This window comes from Aquila chrysaetos, chromosome 26 (genome assembly GCF_900496995.4).
Source record: "Aquila chrysaetos chrysaetos chromosome 26, bAquChr1.4, whole genome shotgun sequence".
NCBI classification, from domain to species: domain Eukaryota; kingdom Metazoa; phylum Chordata; class Aves; order Accipitriformes; family Accipitridae; genus Aquila; species Aquila chrysaetos.
Genome location: NC_044029.1, coordinates 16,170,177 through 16,189,173, shown reverse-complemented (window position 1 = coordinate 16,189,173; position 18,997 = coordinate 16,170,177). Strand labels below are relative to the sequence as shown.

At 43.2% G+C, this 18,997-nt stretch overlaps 1 protein-coding gene across 10 annotated transcripts in view; it reads right to left on the bottom strand.

Annotated features, from left to right (window-relative positions):
* Nucleotides 1–18,997, bottom strand: part of GRIP1 (glutamate receptor interacting protein 1) — a 328,811-nt gene that overhangs the window by 151,032 nt on the left and 158,782 nt on the right. The window contains exon 1 of one of the 10 annotated variants that reach the window (XM_030002724.2): nucleotides 10,292–10,509. The exons of the other annotated variants lie outside the window; for them this stretch is intronic. Within the exon in view, the coding sequence (XP_029858584.1) occupies nucleotides 10,292–10,346 (55 nt within the window). The 5' untranslated portion in view covers nucleotides 10,347–10,509. Of the gene's footprint in view, nucleotides 1–10,291; nucleotides 10,510–18,997 lie in introns of those variants that run through there. 10 annotated transcript variants of the gene reach the window in all.

Sequence of the window (18,997 nt, the reverse complement as noted above, 5' to 3'; positions counted from 1 at the left end):
AAAAGAGATGCCAGTCTTACTCCCTGGGGCTAAAGTTACTCCCTCAATGCAGCTGTCAGCCAACACGGAGCAGCTGCTGTTCAATATTAGATAGCATATGTGCCTGAGAAGCGGCGCTCAGACTCGTGTTCGCAGGAACTCCTGCTGCTGGTGGTTTGGTGGCCTTGCCTGAACCATCCTGACAGGGTCCACCATAGCAGCGTAGAGGAGGGAACTGCATTATTCTACAAAGGGAGCTCAAGCGCTTCCTAAGGCGTAACCTACCTTCCACTTGTTCCTGCCGGCATTTGGAAGGGTGCCTGCTGCCTTGGAAGCTCTGTAACATTGAGTAGAAGTGGCCGTCAGGCACATTTATCACTGTGTAACACAGCTCCAGAGTGAAAATAGAGACGAGATGCAACTAGACAATCTTCTGGACTGCTAAACTTCCCAAGGAACTCCCTCACCAACGCTGCACTTCTCTGCATTTTTGTTTAAAGTAATAAAACAAAACCTAACACAGAATCCCTTCTTTCTCTGTTCCTTCTCATTCTTTGAGAAAACAGCTATTAATTACAAAATTTATGTTTGTTTCTTTTTAAAGCATGCCACTTCTTTTTATTTTCAAGGAATTTTTTTGTTGTTGCTGTTCGGTAAAAAAGAACTGCTCATACTACATATTTGCTCAGGTTGTCATGCTTTCTCTTAATTACTAACTGCTTTTAGCTCAGGGAACAAGAACTGTAATAACTTATGCTTAGGTTCAGCAAAATAAAGTCCTGACCCACAGGTGCTATAACAGTATCGAAATATCTTAGGTTTACAGAAATTTTTGTACATGTACATAAACATGTCACTAAAGGAAAAACACATTCACCCTGTCACTGGAAAACTTAAAATACTCAGAAGGTGCCCTCCTTTTGACTGCTGGGGAGAAGGCAATGATACATCAACTTAAGCCTCATAACGTGGTAGGAAATTTCATCTTTGTTATTCATGACTGGCTTGTGATATAGGTGAGAACAACACACCCACAACATCTTTGCAAAACTGCACCAATCTCTGACAGGTCACAACACACGCTGGATGCCCCAAAAAAGAAATCTAAACGCCAGAAACAATTTCTTCTGCCAGACAGGGCTGTCAAATTCTAGTTCATTAAAAGCATAAATGTTTCCTTCAGAGTATTGTGGATTTAAACTGTATTTTATTGGTGACATTTACCAATGTGCTATGGTAATTCAGTCACTTGAATAGCTGGTATTTCTTCACTAAACATCTTCCTCTATTCACTGCTGAGAAGCTAAGGCAGAGTAAGCCTGTTAGATGAGACATTATTCCCAGTAACGCTTTTTTCCTCCACCAAATTACGCCTAGTGTTTGCCTCTTCACAATCACTCCAATCTGGAGTAATTTTACTGCCCCAATACACTTTTAGGGAAGCCTTCTTTTCTACTAAAACCATCATTCCCAACAGCATTAATAAAACCTGCAGATGAGCAGTTCAAGGGATACAATAGAGAGGTTGCAGTGGAGACTTAACGTAATACTTTCCCTTTCTCTGTAATAACAACTTTCTGGGCTGAAGCTTTCTTTTAACCTTGGCCCAGGGACAAATATGTTGAAGGTAAAGTCTTAAAAAGTTCCTAAATATTAGAGGAGCGATGCTCTAAAGCAAACCCCCAAAAGAAGAACAGAGGCAGAAAGGACAAGCATCTTTAAAATGTCACACACTCACAAGAGTGAGAGAATGACGCTGTGCCTCTGGTAACACTGTGGTAACTCAATTTGATGATGCAGAACATCCCATTCATTTATATTCCTAATAAATTAGAAGATTCTAATACAGAACTTTTAATTACTTCCAAAGTTAACCATCAGATTGTCCCTTGAGGGAAAAAAAATTATAAAAAATGTTATGAACAAGTTTCTTTTTGCTCGCGACTTGCATGAACTCGGCCCTTCGGGATAGTCTTCACGCAGGGCAGACCTCCCTGCGTGTCCCCCGAGCAGCCCTCTCCCCGGGGCCAGCAAAACTCCCGCAGGGAACGCAGGTAGGGCAGCAGAAATGGGACTACCTGTTGTCGATTTACTTCCAGCTGTTTGGAGAAGTGCTGTAGCCTATGCTGACAGAGAGACTCGCCCGCTTAGGTAGGGGCTGTGCCCACAGCGGGACTTTGGGTGGCAGAAACACGTCGGTACGGCCGCAGCGGCGGAGAACGAAATGCGGATGGGGTACTACTGCCGGGAGTCGTGCTGGGAGGCAGATTAAGCTGCAAAACTGCAGAAATCTGCCTAAAAACGTAGGTATGCTCTTATCCCCGTTCCACAGAGTATCCCAGATTTAGCAGATCCCCCAAATGAGTATTTCTGAAGCACAGGAGAGAGTGAGTCCATCCTTCCCTACTGCCCGGCATGGGCATGCGAGGAACCAGAGCCCATTTCCACCTGAAGCCTCACCTTGCGACACATTCCTAGAATGTCTAGGTAAGTACTACTAAGTAATGGTAGACTTTAACTTTATACGGGATAAAACCTGGCCATTTTATGAAAATGTTTTAACCACTACTGTTTCGGGTCCCTGTTTCTCCTCACATCGTGTGCGCCTTTCCAGGAGCAGAGGCTGCGCCCTCAGCACGAGCCCTGCCTGCTTCACCTCCAGCTCCTCTCACATCCCCCTCGTCTCTCCTCTCTCCCCCGCCGTCCTCTGCCCCGGTTGCTCTGCAGAGCTCCCGGCAGCGCTGCATCTCGCGCTCCTGCGGCTCGCTCCCGCGGCTGCAGCTCAGCTCTCCTTCGCTCGCCACCGGAGCACCCGCAGCCCCCTCGGAGCACCTGGGGCCGTGGGCCCCACCAGCTGACTGCAAAGCAAAGCCTTGCAATGCGTGCCGTCTCTTTTCTCCTACCCCATGCCGCCTTTCTCCTTCCCGCGTTTCCTCAGGATTCGCCTCCATTCACGTAATTCTGTGGAATTCAGATACTTCATTCAAAGCAATAAAAACTCCCGTGGGCACCAGAGAGGCACCGCCAGAGAGCTAATTCGGTTGCAAAGAAAAACCCAGCGCTCTCATGAGAACACAAGGATGGGACTGTGATTTGGCACACGGGCAAGATTTGTAATGTCTACCCCGCTGTACCTAGTACACGCTCCCGCCGAGCACTCTGCTCCAGCCTGCCTCACACCTCCTGTGCCGCTCTGGGACGCTCATCCAGATTGGGTTCCTGACAGAAACGAGATGCTGGAGTATTTTTGAGTCTCTGCCCTCTGACGTCGTCTGCTAGAACTATTTGAAACAGCAATGACACTGAAGATAAACTCGTGAAACATTTGCAACGCACTTCTATCCTGCAGCAATGCTGATCCTCAGAAAGATGTTTGTGCAACACCCCATCCATGAGCCAGCCTAGGGTTTCATTATTTACAGCTCAAATGTCTCGCCTGCATTCATATTAAAACTGGCACTGCTTATCTATAAACTTTTTTTTTTTATAACTTCAATTCATCTTTAATATTTAAAGAGCCTACAAACCGCCGCATAATATTTTTTTTATTTTCCTCAGAATGCTTTTGAGAGAAGTACTGCTATCCCCATCACGCAGTTAGGGACAAGGCACAAAGTCCAAGACACAGGCTGAAGTCCTGTGCAAGAAGTGCAGCGGGAACTAGCCAGGAACTTCTAGAACCCACCCAGCTCCTGCAAATCCAAACATGCTAGGAAAAACACTCCCTACATCTTACATGTGCAACAGATATCAGAGCTGCCATATCAGATAGCAGCTACTAATATCTGATAGATATCAGATAGGTAATGGCCACTTACCATCTCTTTACATGACTGCAGCTTGCTTTTCACACCTTACAGGCACTTGCATGCAATTATATCAGCTTATCTAAACCAGAAATAATTTCTCTGCAGAACTCTGGCCATACACACATTCTCAGACTATCAGGGCTGCAGCAGTGCTCCTCCTCCTTAAGTAGTACATGCTTGATTTGGAAAGTGTTTTTATGTCTTTCTTTTTTGTCAAAGTTTCACAAGACTGGTTAGTATGCCGCTGTACTTTAGATCATCCTGAATAATTAATAAAGAGTTTGCCAGTTCTTGAATATATTACCAGTGAAGAAATATTGCTTGAACTTGTGAACTGTGATCAGCTTGCTGCAGAAGAGAAAATCTTTTCTCCTCCCTTCATTACTTCTTACAACAATACGTTCAAAGAATTCCTTTGAAGAAAAAGACAATATTGCAAACTACTAATACTCATTCAATATAATAAATCTGCCTCTTTTGTTCTACACATACACGGCGCTGGAAAGCCTAAACAGCAATTACAGAAGGAACATCTTCTTAACAAAAATTAATCTCTCTCCCTCTCCTTCAGCAATCATAACGCAGGCACTTACCACTCCCAAAGCAATCTTAAAACAATCCTGGCTAAAGGCACTCTTAAGTGCAAATAAAAAAGGCAGGCTGGGCGAAAAATCTAGAAGGGAAGAAGTCATGCAGTCTTCTCTGCTCTCTCATAGTCTTTGCCAACTTCAGTAACTGTTCCTAACCAGTGATGCAGAAACAGGAGTAAGGAGCCCGGGGTTGTACCCCAGACTGCCACGGACCAGCTGGGTGACGCAGGGCAGGTCATGGCCACTCTTTGCCTTCCTTTTCAACAGTCTGTCAATAAAATATATTTTGTTGTTTGTGTTGTTTTTTTTAAAAAACAAAACAAAACAAAAAATCCAAGTCCCAAGGAATGGGGATTTTTTTTTAATTTTTTTTTTTTAATTTTTAAATTATATTTACTTCATTACAAACCCTAAAAGCAATGTCAAAACTTCCCTTGCTGACAGACTTGTCTACAGCTCTCCCCTGGGGACTCTCTCTCCTACCTCCTCGTGAAGTACGTGCTAATGGCTGTCCTTGAGGAAGGGCTGCAGTGCCGGAGCTGGCCCTGAAGTTCCCACATGCTAGCGGGAAAGAAAGTTTCCAGATTTTGCTTCCACTCTTCATTCTTTCACTGCAGTTTGTTTTCTAAGTCAGAAGAAATACAAAAGTCACTTTTAGAAATAAAATGGAAAAAAATTAAGAGATGTGGACAACTTGGATAAACACGGGTTGAGTACGAAAAACCTCAAAGCATATTTCCAAAACCCCAACCGAATGCACAAAGCCAGCAAATCCATGCTGACTGTCTATTTATAGAATTTGTCAGCACACTTAAGAGTTTTATGAATATTCAGAACTAATTTTGGAAAGACAGGGAACTAACCTATGTTTAAAAGTCCTTACAGATACTGTTACTTGTGATTTTTACTTCATTTGAAGCAAGCTGTTGACTCAGTTCTATTACTATAAACTTGTATTTTTATAAACAACTTAATGACAAAAAGAGACCACATAGGTAGAATTACTATTAAAATAATGTACAGGCTGGTAACTTGCGGTCACAACCAGTGCTGATTCTCTGGAACACCAGAAAGTTTGTAATAAGATACTATACAGCCTCGTTGTCAAGTCCTTAACACCATTTTAATTTCATCCTTTTAAAAAAATTTTCTCAGTTTCTTCTTGTTGTAGTTGCTTGTGCACAAAGCAAAGCATAACCTACATCCAGCTACGTTCAGAATTCATGCTTTGATGCTTTAGGCCCCTAACCAATTTTTAGATAACTGATCATCTTGTAAACCGGAGCACACCATCCTGCCTTTTAGGCTTGCTTTATCTCGCTGTATTGGAAACATATCGGGAGCATAAAAATCTATGTCTGCAGAAAGGATCTGTATGCGCAGTAGGTGATAAATTATCGTGAAAATACACTATAAAGCTTTGATGGGTGAAAGGCAGACCACTCAGCTCCTTACGCTATGCGCTGTGTAACAGCAGTTGACATCTTTATCAAGAGTGCTCTTATTCTGTTTCCATTCTAATAATATCCAGAATAACTTTACTGATCTGGGTATGTTAAAAAATGCATTCCTGCCTCTAACAAAGAGGCACATTTCTGTAAGCAACTTTATGCAGTAGACACAGCTTCCTAAAAGACCTGTTCTTGGGGCTAATAAAGGAAAAAACCGAACATGTCCATACATAAATTAACCACAGCCAAGGCTCTGTAATGCACTGCTTGAAAGGCAATTTTTAAACCATAAAGTGGTTAATTCAGCTGTAAACCTGGCCAGCTTACACATTTCAGCAACTTTTCACTATTGTACTACTGTTATACTTAACATAATTATTGTAAATTGTGCAATTTTGATTTAGCATGTATGTATTCAATGTGATTACCACAGACTCTTTGGTATGCACAGCATACTGCTCAGTGCCCAAGGTCTTACAGAAATAAATTTTTGGGAAAAAAAACCTAGTATTTTTCCACCACACAAAAAAACATTCTACAATACAAGCAGCTGTATGAAGAGCAGATTTGTGGTTGTGCTTACAACTTCAAATGCGGCATTTTCTTACATTCAGCCGGTCTGAATATAAGTTACCATTCTCTCCGAGCCCAGTACTTCTCATAGTGAGATCTATAAAAATGGCTACTGCTTCAGATTCTTAATACAGCATTTGGCTTACCTTGCTCTTTTGGGATAGAAAAAGAGATAAAAAATTAAAAGAATATATAAAAATTAAAAAAACCTCTTCTCAGTACAAATTTTAGTAGCTAATATAGTAGAGAAGATACCTTTTCTCTTTTCAGAACTGCTTAACCACTTCCAACATTGCTTAAAATATATGTACATACACACACACACACACACACATATATCTCCAAATACATATTGATAAACACAACTAAAAGGAGGCTGAGCCAGCAGTACTTCAGCTCAAAGGTAAAAAGCATGAGAGATTTAGGCATGAAAGAAATCAGGTAACTACAGCACAAACTCCCACCCTCCATAAACATTTTAACTGCTATTAAAAAAACCTGTAACTGAAAAATAGCGTAGAAACACCACACTGGTGTAGAAAACAGGAGATTTTTTTTGGTTCTTAACTAGACAGACTAGATTTAAATTCAAATCATGTTTCAGCACGTATGAGACAACAGTCTCACACAGCATCCTTCTTGCAAATTGCATCATCAAATAAAATACTACTTTTCTTCTATGGTCGCTTTTTAATGGACACAAATACGGAGCTTCACCTAAGCTTGGTAACATGCGATCTCATTACTGACAATGTACTGACCTCCAGAATAAAGACATACAAAACTGAAGTGCAATACACATTAAGGGAACTAATCTCACAGTATTTTAAATTTCCTGCGTGAACAATTACCGTGCACTTCTTGTTTGCCACACACTTCGCCCTAGGAGGGGGTGGTTGATACCGCGGAAGCACGAAGAGGAGCGGGCGTTCAGCAGCCTCCGCGGACGCGGCGCCCCGTACCCAGAGAGGGAGGGCGGCACGGCCGCAGCGCAGGGGCCGGGGCAGCGGGGGAGGAGGACCAGGGGCGCAGGGAGGTCGGACTAGACGATCTCCGAAGGTCCCTTCCAACCCAAACCCTCCTGTGATTCTACAGCTGGGCCCGTGTCCTACGATGGGCGCAAGTTTGAGGGTAGAGGACAGAGAGGGAGACCAATGTTCCCACCTGGAGATGGCCCTGGACTTGAGGACGAGACACGTACGGGTTGTCACGCCGCAGGGTCTAACTCACGGCTACGGGAAGGAAGAGAAGCAGTGGGTCACTGACCCGGTTTTGGAGAGCGTGCCCACAACTATATCGTATTTTTGCCTTCAAATTCACTCAGAACACTTGAAGATTCTCCTGCCAGAGATTTTTAAATTACAAACTAAGCGTGCATAGCAATCCAAAGAGACACAGCTCTGCTTTTTTGTTTGGAAAGGTTAAGATGAAGCACAGGAAGAGGGGAGCGCAATTGTTGCAAAACACAATATTGCCTGAACATCTCCCTGTTGGGAAGAACTGCTTTTGGAGAGTCTCCGGTTGCCCAGGTGAGGCATTTCTTATCTGAAAGAACAAGAAATGAAGTTACAAGCTTACTTTGTCAAGACAGACATGAAAAATGACATACACAAATAAAGGAAAGCAGGTATTTCCACTTTTTGATGTACAATTAACTGCACGTGTATCACTTATTGAAAACACAAGACACTAATCAAGTGTGCAACGTACCTATTTCTTTTCACCATGGCAGGGCCTGAGAGATAGTAAAGAAATGATTTGGGGGAACTGCACAAAGGTACAGGATTAGCACAGCAGAAAAAGACCCCAGCAGAGACAGGCTGGGGGAAAGTACTAAAGCAAGGAAAATTGCTTTTGTAGCAAAGGAATTCAGGGAAAGCGCCAAACCCCAGGACTAGCAAGCTCGAAGGGAAGGGGATCTCCCAGCTGATGCAGCAGCAGGAGATTGCCCGCTGGTGGCAAGAGTCCTCTCCACGCTAACAACGGGAAGGTCCACCCTGTCCTCAGCCAGCCTGGACGTGTTGAGCAGTCCGTAACTGGTGTCTGAGGTGCAAAAGCCAAGGCCATAGAACGCAGAAGAGTTAGCTAAAAGAACAAAGGTTTTACTCAAAATGGTGAAAATTCAGGAACCTGTCAATTAGGACAGCAGCTCCAGTCTGGCATGCATAAGGCTTACAGGAAAATATATGAACCTACCTCTAGACTGCCTTTTTTTTTTTTTTTAATCGACTGTTAATAGTAAGACAAGCATAAGGCACACTACTTTAATGCAAAAAATCAATAGTATCATGCCAGTTCCTATTGGGAGGGAGTGGGAGGAGCGACGAGTCTCAAAGGAAGTTTAGATTATTTCAAAGGAGAAAAAACCACTAGCCTGAGATCTGTTGAATGATGGAAGCGTGGAAGAATTAAGATGGCTATGATGTATAAGAATATTGATTATTCCCGGGGAAAGTGTATTTAAGCAGAGCAACAATTCTCATCAGTGAGAGACTAAATTAGTGCCCAGATCTGTCTTATAAAGACATCAGCAGACAAAAAGGTTCCTCTACTCAAACCAGGAAAAGAGAAAATGCTGACTACCAACCTGATAAATGTGTAACAGAGCTACCAAAATAGAAACATTTTACACATACAAGAAAAACAGGCATTACCCAGCACAGATTTGAAACAGAAGCAAATCGACAGAGGAGGGGATGATTAATAAATATTTGAGTTCATGTGTTTTGAACAACGTCGCCCCATACAGCAATCTAAAGAACAGGAAAATGCATTATATAAGTTTGATTGTGATATTCTTCTCTTTTCCCATTACTGACCTCATTGTATTACCATCTCACTCTTCCATGCTTCCGCAAAATAAAATACTAATGGGTTTTGAGCTATACAGACTAATAATCAAAGATTTCTTATTTTTCAAGCTAGGCTGATACAAATAGTTTCATTCACATACGGATGTGTTTCCAGCTGCACAGTAATGGCCATTAAATGTTTCACAGCACCCAAGCTAAAAAACAGAAGCTTCTTATTTGCAGTCACATAATGCTTCTATAATATCGGAAGTTTCCACCAAAAAAATGAGCTAAAATCCCAAACCAAACCTTTTCACACAGAGAAGTAAAAATTATCAAACATAACAGATTTTTTTTTTTTTTTTAATCAAGTTATTTTTAGAAACTAAGATATCTTCGTTTCTGAAGCGGGAAGGTGCCTTATCCAGACAGGTCTTCACATAGCTGCTTTAATAATCACACAGAACTCAGAGTAAGATGCAAGGACTATTTTAAAGTTCTCGAGCGATAAAACCAGAGACTACCAAGATTTACAGTAACATAAAATGCACACTGCTCTAACAGGCAAATTAACTTCACAAGTGTGACATGCGAGTGCAGCCCTGAAAAAACACACGCTGCTATCCCTACTTCATCACATACAACAGTCTTTGGCATCTAAAGCATAGAGAGAAATAGCTTGTGAGAGACATTAAATGACAGAAACTCGTCCTGGATATAGGTCCTGAATATCACTGTCAGTTGTTCCCAGTAAGGCAGAGCATGCACTGACCCAGGAGGGACTCCTCTGAGCGGTTAGCAGAAATACAAAACAATTACAGCCCACAATAACTTTAGCACTTCACTGACAAAAAATCCTCCTTTTCGCAATTAAAAAAAAGAAAAAGAAAGCGGGAACCTATCTTCCTAGCAGGAGCACGGCATGGGACATGTAAGGATTTTAACTGAAAGAGCCCCCACACCTTTCTGTATTCAGAGTTCTTTGTTGCCTGACAGTAAATTGGAAGGACGGTCATATTTAAAAGTACAAACATCAGGCTGTGTCTCTGGAAGGCTGCAACGGAGCCCCCGAATGAATAAGAAGGAAAGCACGTTACCTTTCGCAAGTCTCCTCAGGATTTGACATCGGCATTTAAAAGAGACAGCTATCATTCTCGCTGCCTGCCTGCCCTGGCAAAGCGCGCTCAGGGCTCTGCTCGGGTGAATGCAGCAGAAGCCTGTGAATTCCTCCTCCCGCACATACCAGGCATTAGGTAGCCCCGGCGGGGAGTGACAAAGCTTAATTCCTCTTGGCTGATGCAGAGATCAGCTCTGTGTCATCCGGCAAAGCTGTGTCATTCACTACTACCACCACCACCACCTGCACGGGGAGACGAAGGGCTTAAAAAGCCGTATTTCTTTAAAAGCTAGAAAGCATCCAACTGCACACACGGACACAGATATTAGAGGGAGCCGTTCCCCAGTCTCTCGCATTCCCTGACTGTGCAGGGAGGGATGGTTGCTGTGCCCAGCAAAGGGCCCCGTGTTTCAGCAGACGCGGCGATTTTTCTCCTCTTTCCTCACATCTTTCCTTTCCCTTACTGTTCCCTCTGGATACATAGGGCAAAAACACCAGGAATCCTACTTCTGGGGGAGAGGGAGCCTATTTCAAATGGAAAATATTCCAATCAAAGCATATTAAAGATTTAATCTGACAGATCTGTAGGGAAGAAGAAAAGAAAAAGCCTGATTTTATCACCAGGAAAGCTTTTTGACAATTGTAGACAAGTATATTACAGCCGTTGAAGCACAGACCACAGGGGGAGGGAGAGAGTCGGAGGGAAGTGATGGATTGTTGTGTGTGGGCAGGACCACCAAGCATTTGATCACACCAAAATAAATAAAACGATGCTGCATAGAAAACACACAGTGAATCAGATTTTCTCCCCTCACTAGAGAAGACAGCAGCTTTCAGCGCACCTGAGAATTTACTTCACCAAACATTGCACCGTTTGTAAGATTTTGTAAGATTCTTCAGCCCACCAGGAGTTTTGCATTCTCTTATGCCTATTCAGACAGAAAATTAACCTGCTTTTACAATTCATTCAGAAAACGATGAAGTGGCACACACTGCTTAAGCAAGAGCTCCATCCCACCTTTATGGAGCCAAAAAATTACTAACGGACAGAACTCCACGGTCATACTAAAAACCAAGCAAACCAACCAAAATAAGCCATATAAAGTCTGTCAAGTGAGATTTATGCATGAAACCCAAGTGCTGCATCAGATACTCTCCTTTAAAACAATAGATCGTAATTTCTTTGTCAAGACTTCTGCTTCACTTGCGTGATATATTTAAAACTGCCTTCAAATACTCTGTCCCATTCACTTGCTTTGATTACAAAATTGCTCAGATTATCTTCTGCCACCTTTTATCCATCGCTGTATTTAATGTTACGGTCCAGCGTTAGGGCGCGCATCACCCACCGTCAGCGACAGACAGCCAGGAGGACGGACGGACAGCTTGCACGCTCGGAGCCGTTTCTGCCTCCCCGCCTGCTCCGCGCTGCATCAGCGGCTCCGTGCTTCCCATATTGCTACTCGCTATTACAGTGATTGTTTTTCTTATTTTTGTTTTACTGGTTACAGCAACAGCTGTATTTCCAAGGCCAAGGTGAGACATTCCATCAGCACAACTGCAATTGCCCCGACAGGCCCAGTGAAAATTGATTTTATTTGGTTGTCATTAAAACCAGATAGGGGTAATCAAGTCACCTGTTCACCAACCTTGTTACCGCTCCTTGTAGCGGCCGTCGTAGCGCACAGCTGTAAAATCCCACCAGCGGAGAAGCAGACGCACCCGAAGCGGCGGGCTGCTCGGTGCAGCCCTGCGAGCGCCGAGCTCCGGCCGGGGGGGACGCGGCCTGCACGGAGGGGCGACACCGGGGGAAGAACGTGGAGGGTTCAGCCGGCGTCATCTCCTCGTCCGGAACGAGAATGGAGAATCTGGGACTATCACGGAGGGGAAAGGGGAGAGGGGTTGTGTATTCTCGCCCCCCCGTACAGACGGAACCAAGAGCAGCGTAAGCGGCGCTCTGTCTGCCAATACGCTTTTTGAGGAGAAAATTTGCCACCCTTCTTTCTTGCCACCTCCTGCTCACGTAACAGGACTTAGAATCATACAATCACAGAATCGTTTAGGTTGGAAAAGACCTTCAGGATCATCGAGTCCAACCATCATCCATGCCCACTAAACCATGTCCTGAAGTACCCACACCAGTCGCACCAACCCGTACCCAATTTCCTTTCCCTCTGCTCCACTGGGAAGGCTGTTCCAGAGACCATCACCAGGCTACGGCCTCAGCACGCAGCCCCTGCTCATGGGTCTTCCAGGTCTGAGAAGCCCAAGTGGCCCTGCATCTGCAGACCAGCACCCAGAATCCTTAATAAAAACCGACTTTGCATCTGCCAGACGCCCCATCCTCGATGCCGTAAATCTCGTCGTGCACGGACAGACCCCTTTAAACACCTCCCCTGACCTCGAGGGTAACCAGAAGATACCGCAAGATGATCGTTTAGCCGCCCTGACATTAGTTCTTTGATTCTTCCCAGTCGACACGGACAAGGAAGACCGTGTAGAGCGTGGGGTCAGCACTGCCACAGCAGGCAGACGGGTCTCCGCTCCCACCTCTTTGGAGACGGACCTTCAGGACCAGCATCAGAGCGGGTGAGCCTGCAGCGCTCCTCCGGCCCTTCAGAAGAAGGTGGTTTTGGCGAGCAGCTCTCAACTCGACAGTCCGCTTTTGTCTCCTCTCCTTCAGAGTGCAATCTGGACGTCCTCCAGGACTTCTGCCGTGCGGAGAACGGCAAGAGGTTCTACCTACACCATGAGAAAGAACCTCTCAACTCGACAGTCTGCTTTTGTCTCCTCTCCTTCAGAGTGCAATCTGGACGTCCTCGAGGACTTCTGCCGTGCGGAGAACGGCAAGAGGTTCTACCTACACCATGAGAAAGAACCGCTCGCTACTCGCCTTCGTGATCCGACTCCTCGACTTACCCTGGTTCAGCCCCCGGGCAGAGGAGGCAAAAGACAGCACGCTTACGGAGCTAGGAGACTGCGAAAAACAGGCTTCAGACACAGGAGGAAAATCAAGCCTTTGTGTAAGGACACGCTGAGCCCCAATGGGATTATGTAAAAATGTATATAACGGTAATAACGATACAGAAACTGTGATATATATGCAAAAGCAGCTGCAGACCTGGTCAGATAAGGCTTTACTAACGGAGAAAAGACGCGGTCCTTGATCTGAAAAGCTTATCGTATTGTTTACTACTTCTTCTAGATTACTGATGCGTATGCTAAATAGCCTCTGAAGCACAGCAATAGCCACTTGCAACCAAATCAGTAAGATTACTTTTTTGCTTATGTTTCTTCACACAATTTTTCTCTCCTTGCCAAAGAAGGTCATGCACAGATTTGAATTCCTCAAAAAGATTTCCTAAGACAAAGATTTTGTATTTCAAGTACACCACTGAATGTAATGATATATTGTATTTACTGCAGGGTTTTTTTCCTGGGTTTTGGTGGTTCAAGAAAAGTAATCCAGTTATTGGAACAGCTTCTAAAATATTCAGTCACAATGCTTGTGGCTTTACCACCTTCCTGCAGGACAGCAATCACCAGGATTGCCAGAACTGTTCTTGCCCAAAGTCCTGCTTCTGAAATGAATTGAAGTACACCTCAGGCATTCTTAACTGTTGAAAATGGTTTTGGTTTTTTTACCAAATTAAGGATTTCGTGATTATTAAATGTCTCAACTTTCCAGAAGTTAGCCATCATTTTCTGAGGTGTCAGTCATTCAGCTCTGCGGATGGACTCAACTGGCTGTTCAGGAGAAAAAATGGGGGAGGAGGTAAAAAAAAAAAGGGGGGGGGGGGAGAGAAGAGTGGGTAATGTAGTATTAGGAGATCAAAAACCTTCAGACATGCTGAAAAGTTATTTATACTCTATATAACACAGGTTAAAGTCTTTATTAATTACATTTCTTCCTTATTATTTAACAGAGCTACAAATTTTATTACTATTTTCTCTGGGCTCATCTGTAAAAATCTCTTTTTTCGTTTTGATCCTTTTGGACAGCAGCATGAATTTGTATCACTTTTGTTGCTACACTTACTCCTTTCTTCAGGAGTCTGAAAGGTTATTTATAAACTCTAGGATATATATAACACAAATATTTTCTCAACTGAATTTGTATTCATAAATACTCAGTAGAAAATCACTAGATGAAAGAAGCTTATGTTTCCATATGGAAAGACAGGCAGTGTAATATACGTATCCTATTTAACACCATCTTCTGGTTAATTTTATCAGATCACATTAGCTGAAATAAATGAATCAAAAAAAGTTAAGATCTACTACACTTCTCCGCAGCATAAAAAAAATTATGTAATGAAATTTCTCTAAATTAAATTGAAGATTATAACCTATATATAGTGTGACATTTAGATACAATCAGGAAATTTCTGTGAAAATAGTGTTCAATGAAGAATACAAATTCTGCAAAATATCAAATTGTGTTTGGGGAAAACAATTAAGTTTGCCAAAAATGCATTTTTTATCCAGAAAACATAACTCCAATATTCCCACCCTTCCGTTTCATAGGAATATATATACCCAGAAGATACTTCTTGGTCAAATTCCGCTCACATGCTGCATCAAACATTTCCTTTCACGCACTGACTGAGCAGCACCTTAAAGCCAGTTACACCCCTCTCCCCTCTTTTACTTTACAGGAGATTTGTCCACATGAGCTGCCATAATTGGTTTTGGATGTCGCATGCTCCTGTTTTTCTTTACGGGTCAAGTTTGTGTGTCACCACTCTGAAGGGGATGCACCACAGGCTACTCGGTCATAGCGATGTAGACCAAAGACCTAGACCTTTAAAAAAAGCCAACCCATGGGTTTTTCCCCAGCACTCAGATTATCAACACAGACAACTTGTCAGCTTTGCATAATGTGGAGGGTCTTGTAAATTTACATTTTTATTAAATCAACTACAGCAGTAATTTCTAGCTATATTAACCACCTTTGCAACACTGTCAGGCAATTTCACGCAGACATTGCAGCAGAAGGCTTCACAAGTCATTAAAGGTTGTAAAAGGTGCTCTGGCTTCAGAAGATTGTCACTGGAGAACATTTCATGGTAGAAGGTGCAGCAAGTTGGAAAGCAAGGATATGTGTGCCCTGAACGTGGTAACAGATGACGAGAATAAATCTGTTAAAGATCTGAGTTGATGCCAAAACACCATAGCTGTGGCACCATACAAATGCAGTAGCTTCATTGCCTAGGAATAGATTAGTAAAAAATAATTCAGGGGCCTTCTGGATAGAAAAAAAAAAAAAAAAAATCTTAACTTACTGGCTCCAAGCAATGTTAGCCTTTTTGAAGGGACAGGTATTAAACAACTGGTGGTAAAATCAGTCAATATTGCCACATTCTGGGATGGCTTTTTGTTAAAGCGTTTTATAATACAGCAAAGAATCACAATTTAATTGATTTTTTTAAAGTCTGATTTAATGATATATTTTATAAAATTTATAATGTAGTATTAAAGGAAACAGAATACATACACCTTTTCTATATGAAAATAACTCTCCAGTACACACTACCCTCTAGCATAACATAAGCAACAGCATTCCCTACATTATCCTTCACAGCAATCCCATGCGAGAGCTTCACAAAAATGCTTTATTTTACCAGTCCATATCAATTACTAGCAAAAATTAAACCTGTCCTTTTCAGTGAAACTGCGTTGATATACTAAGGTTGAGAGATGTTTCTTACTGGAGAAACTGTCCTCAAAAGACCTTTGAGATACGCAGCGCAACTCTGACTTTTTGTTCTTAACCTCATTTCAGCTGCTAGCAAAAGAGGCTGTTCAGTTTTCCCAGGCTTTCCTAGCTCCAAATCCTTGTTTAAAAATAATTAGGGCCTTAAGAGAATTATAAAATAGGAAAATGCCGCATGTACTACAAAAATTAGAAACTTTTAGTAGCACAAGTACGTTGCAGTCTCTCAAAGGTAACTTCAAGCACAGCCACAACTAGTTGAGATTTAATTCAGAAAGAAGTTACTTCACAAAACTAATAGCTTGTGAACCATTTCGGATATCACCCCACTTCTGGTACATACATGTGTCCGTACCTTTTCTTTGGTTTGGTTTACGACAACAGAAGAGAGTGCTTACTTTCCGGAGTATTACTAATAATTTGTCCGTGTACCTTCTGAACTGGCAATTAGTAAAGAACCTGTAATTTTTCAAAATATAATGAAATAAACCACAAGCAAGGTAGTCGGCCTGCCCTCCCAGCAGAAGCAGCAGTGAAAGGACTAGGTACCACGAAGGGCACTGCACCTTCCAGGACGCCTGGAGATCTCATGGAGAGAAACAACAAGTAACGACCCCGTTCAATGAACACAATCAGCCCAGCGTGGGCTCCTGCCAGCAACATGCATATAATTACAGGCTCTGGGATTTAATGTAATCTCAAAACTAAAGGATGACTCTGCCGTACAAGTAGCTTCCACATGCTGGACTACATGGTTAAAGACTCCTGTAATTACAATTTCTGTAAGGCTTTTTGTACTTTGTAGAGGCTTTTTCAATTAGTCAAAATGATGACCTTCCTTTTGCTACATCAGTCTTTAACAAAACAAAGCTAAGCATTTCCTCAAAATTACCGTACTGGAGGCAGGGACAATCTCTTACACTTAGCAGAAAACAGCTGGTTTTACTCTCATTTACAAACAAAAAAAGATTATGATTCCACTGAAACCACTTGAACAAAAGTGGGATAATTGTACCTCTCTCTAGCTATACTGCTTGTTTCCATATTTTTATCAACCTATTTAGCAGCCGTGAAATTGGAATATCACACTAGAAAATAAAATCTGTATTTGGAGGGGTGAGTCTAGAATATAACGTAAGGTCATTTAATCTACTACAAGAGATTTTTAGGAATTAACTCACTAAGTTTTTATGTGCAAGCCTTTATATTCAAGATACCATTAAAAAGGACGGCAATGGAAGATTACAGCTCTAGAGATGCAGCACAAAGAAGAGATACAAGCAAAGTTTCCACCGGCAATACCTCCAAGCCTTTTTGCAAGACAAAGGGAAACGCCGATTCACTGATACAGTTGTGCTCCCACCTGTGTGCAGGCTGCAGGAAGACATGGCAGCAGCTGCTTTTCCAAAACAGAGTGGATTTCTATACTGAAATCAGGTCACACACTGGATGTTTGCCTGTGGGATGAGCAACAGCCAGCCAACTGGCATCGACCGCCGACACCACATCGACTGTTTCATCCCAGAAGCAGAACTGGTGTGCCTGAAAACCAAAGATGAATGGAAAACCCAGAAAAACTGATCGGATATACAGGACGGAAAAACAAGCAACAGGGGAAAGAAAAAAAAATTATTCCAGTTTGAACAATGCGTGCCGACTCTCCTGACGATGACGTGTTTGCTGGATAGAGCTGTTAACTGAACTTGCTCGCAGGTTCACATCTTACTCTAATTCCCAAACTGGGGCAGCGCTGTCCTGTCCCCATGCAGTGACAGCGGACACACAAGGGGGTACCACCCTGGAAGCAGACGGGTAGGTACCGAGCAACCTTTGGATGAAGTCCGACAATTCCCTAACAGGAATGGTGTGACCCTAGTGCCGACGCAGGCTTGTGGTATGAACTTTGCAGATTCCAGTTTGCTATCTCTGCAAGAAGAGACGATCACTACCTTTGGATCCGTTTGTCTGCAACGCGCTCGCACGCTAGGTCTGCGTGTGCAGACCTGGCAAAGGCTTGGAGATCACCCTACAGCACACTGCGTGCCAGGCTTGCCCTGCATACCTTCCAGGAGTTTTTCACTCGGCGATACAAAATTTGACTCGTTTGGAAATTTTGCCATCTCCCGAGGACTGACCATCAGCCACCATTAAGGAAGAACGAAACGCACAGCGGTCCGTTACCGTAGTCTGGTTTAACACACAGGGAACATAGCAGAGTTGGGGCGAGGAAGGAAACGTTCCTGCCAAGCCAGAAGGTCCTTCTACGCCTCCCTGGATCCCTCTGCGGCGCGAATGCGCTCTGCTCCCCGACCCTCACCGGGGAGCACCGCGCCACCTCCCCAGCGCCGGTACGGCCGCGGCTGACCACGTTTGACGAGGCTGGTGCCTCGTAGCCTGTGGCCTCCCGAGACCAGCAATGTCGATACCCTATGGACTGCCCTGGACTCCGGTTCTATCGCGTGGCGACCTGTGACTTAATAACCAAGTTATTTCCTCTCCTCTTCTGTTCTGAAGTGAAACTTGTGAGAAAAACATGGCTTTAGCTGGCTTCAAATTTGAAGCCTAGCATCCACACCAGGCCTTCTCTGGCATCTTCTGAAACTATGCACCTATTTGAGAAGGCACATCCCTGAAGTTTCCATGCAAATACGTCGGTGTTCGTAGTCTCAGGAAGAGTGCCATATCGTTGTACATCAGTGTATCACACCATATGGCCAGTATTATTGATGCTTCTGTACAGCCTTTAAATCCCAAGCCTTTGTTTTAGGTGATGATTTTTAAAATGGAATTAATAATTAAGGCATTTTGGATCACCATTTGAACTATAACTGTTTAAAAGGTATTTCAGCCTCTGAGCAACAATCATAAATAAAAAATAAGAACGGAGACCTATTGAGACTTGTGTGCTCTTCCACTGCAGACACCTACATCCCACCGGGGACTGCCACACCGCACAACACAGTACGCTTT